General features: G+C 41.3%; 1 protein-coding gene across 1 annotated transcript in view; it reads right to left on the reverse strand.

The window, feature by feature from the left end:
* Nucleotides 1-8943, reverse strand: part of CERS6 (ceramide synthase 6) — an 80895-nt gene extending 71952 nt beyond the window's left edge. Inside the window, exons 1-3 of the mRNA XM_009875570.1 lie at nt 8840-8943; nt 8598-8703; nt 5982-6112 (exon numbers count right to left, since the gene is read on the reverse strand). Of these exons, the coding sequence (XP_009873872.1) occupies nt 5982-6112; nt 8598-8703; nt 8840-8943 (341 nt within the window). The remainder of the gene's footprint in view (nt 1-5981; nt 6113-8597; nt 8704-8839) is intronic.
* Between the last annotated feature and the right edge of the window lie 3649 nt (nt 8944-12592).

Here is a 12592-nt window from a genome sequence, read left to right on the forward strand (position 1 = left end):
AACCTTATTGCCTCACTTGTGCCAAAGCAGTATCTTGGCTATAAACCCAGTCTACTGAGCTTGAAGGAATACTCTCCCTCTTACTCTTCCTGCCCAACTCCCTTTGTTTCAAGGACATAGAGGGGAGAAAAGAAAAAGTAATCTAAAACCCCACAAAAATCTACATGTAAATACAGAGAGATACTGTGTTCCTCAGACACCACTAACAGAAATACAAAGTAGCTGCTCCAATATTGTAATACTTTCTGTGAAGCACCGATGAGTATTTCACTCCAGGTCACAGAAAGCTAAGTGAAATACTGAAAAGAAGTAAAGTAGTTAAGGATTAGCAAGAAAAATATGCAAATGAGTCACTTAACTCTTCCGGTAAAAAGTGTTCCAGAAGAAAGAAATCATAGTAATTACTCAGAAGCCTCCAGTAATACGCCTGTTTGCAGTTTGCTACTATTTCAGAGCGACTTCCAGAAATTTTGGATTTTCTTTGACGCTTTCTCTTTCAAGTGAGACTGATCCCGGCAGGACACCACCCAGTGTGCGAGGCTGGGAGGAAAAGGAGCAGCAGAACCATCTGCCCAGTTACAAAAAAACCAAACCAGAGTTACAACAACGAGGATCAGCACACTAGTTAGGTGTGCAGCTTCTCTTTCACCAAGCAGCTGGTTGAGTTACCAGCACTTTATGCCTCCTGCACAGACCACAGCAGCAGGCACAAGGTTACGCCTTGTACCTGTGAGCAAGCGAGGAGGAGGAGCAGCTCCTGCCCCATGGAAAACAGCAGGGAAAACAAGGGAGCTTTGGTAACTCTGTGGGCATTGAGCAGTAACTCTCACACCTGCCCCAGAGCACGTAGCGTGCTTTTACAGACCCACCCTCTCCTTTCCTTTCCTGGCTGGGAAACACTGCCCAGTTTTCCATCGCTTGTAGCACTGTGGTGGCTGAAAACCTGCATTCACAAATCAGAATTAAATGGACCCATAACACCATTTACCACATAGTTTTGCTTGCATCTCAGGGATCACTTTATCCAGCAGTGTTTTAGAAGCTGACTTAAGAGGGCCTCAGGCCATTAAAAATTCAGAGCTAGAAGTTTTTGATGTGTATTTATTTTCTAGTGCTTTGCTGCTACACAAAAAGTACAGACTGATGAATTCTTTTATGCTCTTTGTTAAGATTTGTATCAGCATAGTTCAGAATTTCAGCAACCAAGCAGCTGTCTTATTTTCTTTCCCTTACATAGCTATTTTTTCAGTATGATTTTGTAGCAGAGAATTACTCTTGTAGTAGAGAAAAACAATATGTCCAAGTAGTTGCAAACTTCTCATAATATTTTAAGACAAATTTGCCTGACAAATAAAAAAATATATTCTGAATACATCTGTCTCCATATGCTTACACAAACACACACATATAAACGTATACAGCCACAGACATACAATATCTTCCCAAAAGCAACGTGCATAAATACAGTCTCAATTCCTTAGGGGGGAGGGAAAATGTTCTGGTGTGGAGATGAGACAGACACTCTTCTCTCCCCTACATCAAAACTAAAAGAACACCCCACTTACAGATAATTTAGTATCCAAGCTTCTCCTAGAGAAGAATGAGGGGAAAGAAAAAAAAAAATCTTTGGCTCTTCAGTCTGCACATATCCATGTTTTCACATGTGACTGTTGCACAAACTCAAAAAACTCCCTTGGCCATATGTTTCTGACAGCCACTCCTTGGAAACCACGAGAATGTCTCTAACAAACAGCTTGCTTAAATGTACAGAGCTGTAGGGCACACAAGGCATGAGCCTGATGACATCCGAAAGTCCCAGGCATCACAGGTTCTTTCCCTTTGCTTTGCACCACAAGGGAAGCGGACAGGACGCTTGCTCTTTCAAAAAAATTCTCTGAGAAAAGCAGACATGCCTACACACAGGTAGTGTGAGCAGCAGCGCAGTACGCTAAAACTGAGAAGAAACTGGAAGGGGTTTGAGAATTACCACTGCACTGGCTTTCTGACATATCAGACATTAACAAAGAGATTCTTGGATCCTATACTCTGCCTGGCAATCATCAAAGTCGCCATTCATGGCCTTTCAAGAGTTACATCCTCCCAGTCATCCCCATAATACCTTGAAGCCCTGTTCCAAGTAGCTCATTTCATACCTGGAATTTCCATTCCACTATATTCAGATGCAACATTCTTCCTTAACACATTTTCAGGAACTTATTTGTGGTCAGACACCTTCTTGTTCATTTTTTTTTTCTTTTTTTAAAAAAATACATTTCTAAGCTAGAACTATGCTCCAGTGGAGTCATTAGAGCATTTGATCCAATTTATATCACCTGCCTACAAATAGATTGACAGTTCTCTGCAGAAACAACTTCTAGCCTTGCAAAGGACTGCCAATAATCTCCCTGAATAACACAGAAACCACATCAGCTTCAGAAAAGGTTCAAGGTAATCCACTTTTTGTATTTTCTCATGTGCTGCACGTTCAAAGTACAGAGCACAAAGCCCTTATTCTCCTTGTTCAGGAGAAAGTTTGTCTTTCATTGATGTTAGGAGGAATGTGCCATGGGGACAGAGAGAAAGGAAAAAAACCCAACATGACGGTAGAGAACTCTTACTCTGCACACTCAGTTCACCACTTTTTCTTCTGCTTTATGCACCCTGGATCTTTCAAGCTGAGGAAAGGAGCAAAACTGCCTAAATTCCCACCAAAGAATGAAAAGTTGTGGACAGACTTCCCTGCAGCTGATACATTAAGCTAAGGGTCTGAGCATTGCGACCTGACTTGAAACGAAGTGAACACCCTTTTTAATGACTAAAAATATTCTGCTGTTAATTGCAAGTTTAATGTCAAAATCATCAAATCCTTGAGAAAAAAAACTATTGACTTTCCAGTAATCCTCAGCACCCTATTTATTACTGTTTTTCTGACTAATACTGGATCATGAAGCATCAAATTTTGCATAGATACTTATCACCATAACATCTGAAATCTTAAACAGGTATATAATGCAACTGAAGTGCGAAGTTTCATCCCTAGTGGTCTCCACCACTTCAACAATCAAATGGCACCCTCTCTTTCAAATTGACACACAAAACTCTAGGGGGAGTGATTGCTGGTTAAGGTCCCTGAGGAGTATTTTATTTTCACTGCAATGCTGTGGCACAAGCTGTCTATAGACAAGAGATTTTATTACTGCCGTTTTCTTCATATAACCACCATCTGCTAATGCCCAGGACATCTGACAAAGGCGGGCAGCAAAGGAATTATTGCATTTTGAAAAATAAAAAAAATTAAAAAGTGTAAGGTTCTGGAGTTTCTCTGCACTCTGTTTTGGACCACAACTGAAGTTGCATGAAAAGAAAAAGAAAGGAACGTGAAGAGAACGTTAAGGAATCTGGGACAACAACAATCTAATGATTGTTTGGGCACGGATCTTGGGTGTCATTCATCCCAGCCAAGCTTGCGTATCACTGAGTTTCAGTCTTTGTGCTATTGAAGTTTCTCTACCCTAGATAGTACCCACACTACTCATTTGGCAAGCAAGATAAGGCAGTCAGAAACGGCCTACAGTCCTTCTGGCACAGCTGCCTCCTCCTTTGCATCATGGAGAAAAACACTCTGGGCCCAAGAAAATCTTCTTCAACATTAAATTGAATCATTCCCATGTAAAAAGAGTTGAAGCTCTCTTTAAGCAGCTCCACATTTGCTGTGGTTTCTGTCGCTTTTCCTCCCAAGTCACAGTAAAGCAACACAGCTGCCAGCAAAACCGAAGTCTTCTCTGAAAGGCCAACAGCCGCGCGACAGCTGAAGGTGTGGGTGGGGATCACTGCCCTTGTGCTCGCTCTGTGTGTGCCCATTACCTACGGGCACATTTCACCCTCTGTCAGGGCTACGAAACTCTCCTCTGGCAGCGGAGAAGCTCTACGAAACTCTCCACCCCAGTGACTGAAGACTTAGGAGCACTCTCCTTCCCACGGCTGTCAGGGGAACACGTGCTTTACGCAGCCCAGAGCTCCGAAACAGCTGCCACACATGGAATCTTCATCCGAAAAGCCACCCCATTAACTCAACAGCTGTGAAAAAGCTACAGATCTCAAAAGGAACGATTTCTTTCCTCCAAAGATACTCAGACAGACAGATTTAACTAGACAACTGTTTAATAAACAGATTGAGGGGAGAAAAGGGTATTCCCAGCTTCCCAGTGCTATTGGGACTACCTGCCACCAGTTCCACCCAGCCTGTGTGACAGGACCGCTTGTGGCACACGCTGCACCACTGGAAATGCTACCAGGGCACTGCACACACGGTCTGTTGGGTAATACCACATTCTCACAGCAGCATGTACATACAGACAGAGAGACTACTCCCACCGGACCTTCTACAAACCACAAGCAGAGAGAACCTGAACTACACACTTTTTATTATTTACACCAATTCTTTCCGCAGAAGTATTATCGTTACTATTAAATACACAGAAGTAAAGCCCAGTGGCTCTCTCTAAATGAAGCTGGCACTTAATTTTGTCAGCTTAAGTTAAATACGATCATTATAGCTTGACTTTACCTTCCAGTTTGCGTTCATAGCTCTCATTTGCACACTTGTTCCATAACGTATGCCACAAAGGAGCAAATTCAGCACCCATGACTTTCGTATCTCTGCCTCTCTCTCATGATATATCTAAGTTTCTTCTACCTCTCCATCAGCCCAGATGCGTTGGCCCTAGTGCAAGAATGAAGCCTTTGACCTGAGTTACAGAAGAAGCCAAATATATCACCCAAATATGCTAACTCTAACAGCAATACAATTTTAACTTTTCACCTTTCCGTTTTGTGATTTTTTTACTTGCAATTTCCTAAAGAAACAATTCAAGAATTTTTAGGAATAAAAAAAACAACAAAAACCCAAACACACCTTGGAAAACAACATTAACTAACATGTGCTTTCTAACTTAAACAGGCTTCCTCTATTTACACTGACATGTCTACCTAACACTTCTTTCCCAGCTAACAAAAAGAGTAACTAGAGTTTTAACCCACAGTAACACAACTACTTGACCAACACAGTGTAATAAAGCTAATATTTGTTTACGGACTCAGCAATATTTGCCAAGTCTCTTGATTTGGAGCATGCCAAATTTTCCTTAAATGCATGACCTTCCACATCAAAAGAAAAATATTCAGCAGTGCTAGAGGGCCAAGTCTTGGAACGAATGAGTCTTTCAAATAAATCAGTGTTGTTCTTTGTGTTTTGTTACAAATTCAAGGTCTATCAGTTCTCCTTTAAGCAAAACATGTAAATATTTTAAGTAGATTTAATTTTCCATGATCTTTCAGTGCAAATTAAGTATTAATATAGTATATCCAGCTGGCATGGAAATGTATCTTACATACTAAAAAGAATGGAGTCTAATTAGAAAAACAACTTTTACGTAGATAATCAGTTTGAAGAACAGCTGGGAATAATTCCTTAGAAGTAAACCCTGGCAGGTGAAAACTAACTTTCTAAAGAAAGCCTAGGTGCCTTTAGCTTCTCAGAGTTCAGTGCACCCAAGGAAATGGGCCAGTAACAGGTACAAGTCCATGAGATGGGATGAGGAAAATAAAACAACAAAGGAGGGGTTTTTATTTGTATTACTCCATCTCAAATCTCTGGCAGATTGTAAGCTAAAGGTTGTGCTGTAAATATAGCTTCCCACCCTAACACCAGGTAATTTGTCTCAAAGGATCAGCCTGGCACCCTGACAGTATAGAATCAAAACTACGCGATTTCTGAAAGCTTTTCACCACTTAAATTACACGAAAAGTACCATCTGACTCCTTCAGGAGAAAGAAGATTGCTATTCTCATTCAAGAGAATTCTACCATTCTACCAACTCGTAGAGTTTCCTAGCCACCTACAAAAATACTAGCAAAGAATAAAGGGGAAGACTGACGAGGACAGGCTCAACAAAACTCAAGAAGGAAACACGCATCCTTACATGCTCTCGCAGAACTTCGTCAGAGTGCTGGGCTTTTCCTGGTTGCGCCTTTGCCGAAACCAACGTTGAATGCTGCGTACATCCCAGTCCAGCTGCTTGGAGAGGCCCTCTAGCCTCTTCTCATCTGGATGCTGCAGAACAGAGAAGGATAAAAATTATGTATTTAAATTTAGGACCACTGTAATTGTCTCTTGATTTCTTAGAAGCTGCCTGTCAGACAAATGGATGCATAGAAATAAAATTACTTTCACAGAAACCTCTGCTGGCACAACCACATCAAAATATGTTTACAGTGACTATTAATAATCAAGAAGGACATACGCTGTAATATTGCACGCAAGTTATTATTAATAAGAAACTTAAAGGGGACAATGGGATGAAAACCTGAAAGAGAAGACAAATGGGGATAAATTACCGTGCATTTGTCACGCAGCGGGGCTTACAAACACCCCCCACCTGACACATGCTAAGCCTGTTCCATCCTCCCGCACCAGGATCTCTGTCCTGTCAACTGCTGCAGCAGTGACGAGGGTTTGACTGACACGGGAAAAAGATGTCTACGCATGTTAATGTTAAAAAATGAGGTCATTAACAAAGTGACAACTTGACAAGGAAAATCACCTTGACAACAGCAATATTTTTTTTTTGGTTAAAATTAGCTACACACAATTATTCTCCAAAGTCCCAGATGTGGAACTCTCACTCCAGTAGTGTGGCTGCAAACCAGTGCAGAGGTAAGGCAAAGACAACGAGTCTGTCTTTAATTTGACTACTGCACAGAGAACAGTACAGGTCACATTTCCAAGCACAGAGTAACTCTACACGTGCAGTACTGCATGAGCACTATTTATATACGTCTCCTGATCACAATCTTTTTTAAAGAAACAGAAAAAGCTTTTGGACAATCTGTTTCCTGGAGCTGTAGCTTTATTTCTGCAAGCCAGGTATATACATTGAATGAGATACAAGAGCTGCCACTATAAAGACTTTTTTAAATGCTGAAAGAGGTAAAACAGCAAAGCTTTCATCAGCCTGAAGTTTCATCTGTCAGCCTCCAGGAAAAGACAGGAAAAAAGGCGAAGGGAAAGCGTGAGACAGGAGAAGGGTGAAATATTTGCCATCCATCTAAAAAAAACCCTAAAACCACACAAAACCCCCCAAATCCCTCAAAACTAAATAAGTTTAGTGAACAGAAGTAGCCACTAGTTTTTTAACAGAAGGTTAAGAAAAGCTGTTCTCTAGAAAAATCCAATGATTGATGCAGCTCTTGAGAGTTTGACTAGAGAGAACTGCTGCACATGACTCAAAAAAACCAACTAGCTAAATCAGAGTTTCTTTGAGAGCAGCTACCACAGTGCCCTGTGAAACTCTTATAAGAAAGCAGATACTTCCCTCTGGAGATCTTCTCACTCATCTCCATGCACCGGGTGCCAGAAGCTGCATTTGCCACTGGCTACCATGACTCACAGGCATGAGTTAGATCCCTTCACACAGGCAGACCCTGTGCTGGACTAGCAGATTCTGCAAGGAATAACTAGTAAATAAAAACAAAAATAAAATCCCACTCTTCTGCCAGCTGCGTCTGGCTGAGAACACACCTGCTGCAGCTTTTAGAAACAAGGTGTGTGTGACTGCCTCCCTGAAAAAAGGACAAACCCCACACCTAGCACCATGGTGATCTTGGGACAGGATGGGACACAAGCAAGACAGATACACAGCGTTACTTCACTGTCCCCGATACTGAACCCAGTTTTGCCCTGTCAGAAGTTAAGGCTGATGCCTTTGCTGCGGTGTGCCCAGCTGCAGCCTGGAGCTGACATGGGACTGGGAAGCTCCGGCAGCACAGGCTTCCTCTGCAGGCCTTCACACTACAAAGCAGCTGAGCACTGCACCAAGCTCTCTGGGAGACTCCAAAAGGCACCTGACCACCGCTCACTGCTATAGGAAAGCTCAGGATGCTTCAAAAACACAGACAGGATGCCACTGAGATTTAGTTGAGACGTCATACAGTGAAGAGCTGTAGAGACAGAGTCACAGGTAGTGTGGGAAAAACTTGTATTGTATTAAAACAAATAAAATCTGCAAGCTCTAAAACATTATTCAACCAGTTCCTCCTACTTGCTTGGCTTTCCCCCAGCCCCCAATTTCAAACGATATTCATTGCAACATAAACAGTTTGGACACCAGCAAGTCACCCGCATCCTGTGCTCAGGCTGTTCCTCTAGAACAGCTTTGAACCTTCATGGAAAATACAGTAAGACCAATCTTACTGGCTCACAATTCACTCTATTTTTAAAAAATAAAATAACAAAAACACCCAACAATGATTCAGTGCAAATTTATAAAAGATAAAAAGCAGGAAAAGTCGGTGGCCATATGGCACCTACAAAATGTTTCTGTAACAACTCTTTTGCTTAAAAGCTTACAGGAGACATCACAAAAAGAAGGCACAACTGCTCAAGCTGGCATGACAATGACAACCCTGACATGTGCATGTTCTGATTCTGGCTGTAAAAATGTAGCACTGCATTTAGCACTTAGCTTTGTTTTGTTCAGACAGAGTTCATAGCACCATATCCCACTTCAGAAGTTAAATATTTTAGTTAAATATTCTACCTTTGTAATAGCTGTGAAAACTTTTTCCAGGATAGCATTAGGTTGAGCTTTCTGTGGTCCGTTGGCTTGGACTTTAAGGCCTAAGGCACATGGTTTAGCAATGAACCTGTGAGAAACAGAAGAATGAAAGAAGAAAACAAGTGAAACCCTTCAGTTATTTACTTCATTCCTGTTATCAATCAATGGCATGTGGTAAATGTGCAAACATCCCAACCCTGCCAGTAAAAACAAGTCAGCCTTACAGCTCGAAAGCAAGCTCGTACAGGCGATTACGTCGCAAAGTAACATCCCTCTGAAGGATGAAAGCAACTCTGTGGAGCACACGAAACAGAGGATTTTCTTTCATGTTGTGGAAAGAAAAAAGATAGAACAAAAGCATGAGAGGAATGTCTCCTAGAGAAGTACCAACTAATGAAAAGAGCAGGGCACCTTGCAGAGATGAGAAGCATATAATCTCCTCCAAACAGAGCCTTTTTCATAAATTAGTTTCCAGAGCAGCTATTGCCTCAGGCCTCCTTTTGCACAGGACAAATCAAGTCCTAAAGACAGCAAGCACTTAAGCAGCCCAGTCAACACAATCTTCTAAAGCATAAAGCTTAAACAGCGGTGAGCTATGCCTCAAAAACTTTGCTCTTCCTCCAAAGTCTTCTGCTAAAATTTGAAGGTGTCACAAATCTAAACACTAATCTGTGAGTCCACCTAGTTTATAAACAGGCTGTCTCCAGCACATTTCAGAGATTAATTACATTGCTTACATTACATATACTCAAAGACCACGATTCCACTCATTAAAAACCACATTGTTCGCAACTATGAGTCCAACCCCGGAATTCCCATGAAAGCTGTGACGTCTTTGTACCAATCATGTTCATTTATGACCAGAATGAACTTCTGCCACCTTTGAACTATCTAACTCTTGATTTCACTTGAAAGACTTCTGTTTCCTAAAAACTCCCCTGTCAGCAGGGACCAAAATAACACACTTGGTACTTAAGTAGTTCCACATTTATCCAGCTGAATGACCGCAAACTTAAGAATCTTGTTCACATGCCAGCCCCGTTTTGAGGACTGTTTTGAGCTACAATTGCCGTTTCTGCTGTGGTTAAGACAGTACAGCTGATTAAAGAGAATTAAGTCCTAAGCAATGTTATAGTGGTCACAGAAATAGCCTTTGGTAAAGAAAGATGGGTGATGGCAGATCATCTTGTTTCCCCAAGAAAAAATGCTTGATACATTGATAATATTCCCATATGAAAGCCAATTCTATAGCCTGAAATCATGTTGGTGACTATTCGCATGGGCGATGGGAAGTCACATATCCAGAGACATATGCAGCGTATCAGTGAAGTCACTATTTGATCCTTGTGTGTTACGGGGCGGGGGGAGAAGCCCCCAACCCCCCCTAAACAACAACAACAAAACCCTCCACTTATTACACTCTGTAACAGTTTTGTCACAGTCTGGATCAGCTGCAGACTACAACTATTAGTTGTAACTATTAGTTAGTGCCCACCAGCCAAAACAATGGCCCTGCAGCAGATGTGAATTTCTGCTGTAGGGTTGAGAGCTCTGGCAATACCAGTTTCACTGCTGAGCTCAAGAAGAAAGCCCAGCTTTCTGCTCGTGGGACAGAGCATATAAGCTCTGTATTTTTGGTATGTAGCTACACAGGAAACTTGTATATTACTTAAAGTATAAGGTGACAAAAGAAGCAGTGAGAATTCTATTGCGTAGTTCCACATGGATATAACCAAACCAGTGCTCTGGCCATTGCTGTTAGCTGACAATCAAAAAGGTGGCTGGACAAGTTTTAAAACACTTCTAGCCCTATATCAGAGGGCCTGAGAATATTAGCAGCTATGTCCGTGTCTTGTACCAAAAAGCTTTGTTATTAAAGAAATTCAAACAATTTCCTGAAGAGAAATGGATGGAGCCAGACAAGAGTCAAGCTTAACACAGACAGTAGAGGGGATGTCAATCAATGTTCAAGCTAATTTTACAAGGCCCTACAAGGAAACACTTCTAAGTAGAGATGGGGCAGAGGAGTGCTGTAGGTGGAGTAAAAACAAAAAAAGAAACGAAAGACAACTTCTTCATCAACTTCATGCGTTCATGGAGAAACTCAAGCTCAGCCTTCACCATCAACAGCAAGATCAAGAAAAATTCACTGAATGAAGATAAAAAAATTGCTTCACATGGATTTTCTAGACACTTGCAGGGTCAGTCTCCTCTAAACTATGACATGATTTGGGTTTGCTTGTGCTGATCTTCATTTAAATGCCATTCTTAAAATGACATCTTGTTAATGAAAAGCCTGGATAAATCCAGGACAAAGCACAGATACAGTGTTTCTCTAGATTTTAAAAAGAGAATTGCAATATTAACGTTATACCCATTACCTAAAATGAAACACATTTTCTACTTCAATCTAGTATTTTCTAAACGGGAAAATAAATTTTTCTTCCTTTGCTGCTTATGTTTTTCACACAGACTGCAGGAATGGGCATAGGACCTGAACCAGAGCTTGTCCACAAGGGCAGCAAAGCGCAGAAAGGACATGTACAGGCTACACAGCTGCAACACACAGGATGATCTTGTCCAGCTCTGTCAGGGAAGAAGGCACAAGGACAGTTTAAAACAACCCAAAAATGTCTCTTTCCTAATATGCTCTTGTAGTCTTTCTCCACTTTTGAAAAAAAACTTATAAAAAAAAATCCCCTTCAGGGCTTTTTAATTCCTATTAAGACACTCAAGGGAAATAAAGCAATTTTAACAGAAACACTTTACATGTGCCTGCAATATCGAGCAGGTCTCATCACTAATTCAAGTGTGCACAAGGCAAGTCCATGTGATTGCCCCTGGTGGAACTGATAAAATTTGAGAGATACTTTTCATAAAAAACCTTAACAAATTCAAGCTATATTTGGCAGTATAAAAATTGTTTTTCAAGGTTGTGTAGAATTTAATCAATAGGATCCCAAATGTGACACCAGGTACCATAAAAAGCACCAGCCTTATTCTCACCAATAATAATAATTTAAAGTGATTCATAAATAAACAAAACAATTAATGTTTGATACATGTACAAACTATAAGCATTTTGCCAAATGCTGCACTTTTTAAAAGCACTGTTTGTTTCTAACATTTCAGCTAGTGCTGTGGTATTCAATTCCCTAAGCAGTGTTACTGAAACCCACGGGGCTATCTATGGCGTAAGGCACTGTAATAAAGAGGGAAGAACTATTGTGAAAGAGTAAGGAGAGCAGAAGTGATTGCATTGCCAGCTTTTCTCTTTAAAACATGTAAATCTGAATAAACACCACATTAATATCTCTTTTTCAATCGATTCCAGTAGAGCTGAATTGAAAAGCTGGTATTGAACTGCACAGAAATTAAAGGACAAGCATTTTTTGCCAGATGCAGCACCATCTATTCTGGAACTAGAAAGGAAAGACCAACATAAACGAGGGAATGAAACTCAGAATTCAAGAACCTTTTTAAAGGCAGCATCCTCAGGGTCTAAAGCCACATTTAAAAGCAAAACCAAACCACAAAAAAGCCCACAGCCAGGCAGTTCAGATCCCGTGGGTTATGGCAGCGCACCGGAGTGGAAAGCACTCAGCCCTTGCATGCCCACAAACACCTCCCTCTCTGCCTGAAGCCGAAAAGCATTTCCGCCCTGTACCCCCCCTGAAGGCAGGTGCTGGTTTGCGTTTTGGATCCTGCCTGTTCTTCTCAAATTTACAACAGCGGCAGCAAGGCCTCGAACTCCACCCCAAACTCAGAGATTTAGTTCTTTCCTACAAAGGGGCCAGAAACCCTTTGAAAAACAATCCACCACCTCCTCCAGAGCATAAAAAGAAGCACCATTTCACCAGAAGTACGGACATTTGACCAAGAACAAGTACCACTGGGGGTTTCTCACTTGCCCTTTAACAAATGCCAACTAGACAAAGACAGCCGCGATTACAACAGATGAATAAGTACAAGAAGGA

The sequence above is a fragment of the Apaloderma vittatum genome, unplaced genomic scaffold (assembly GCF_000703405.1).
Source record: "Apaloderma vittatum isolate BGI_N311 unplaced genomic scaffold, ASM70340v1 scaffold14278, whole genome shotgun sequence".
Classification (NCBI taxonomy): domain Eukaryota; kingdom Metazoa; phylum Chordata; class Aves; order Trogoniformes; family Trogonidae; genus Apaloderma; species Apaloderma vittatum.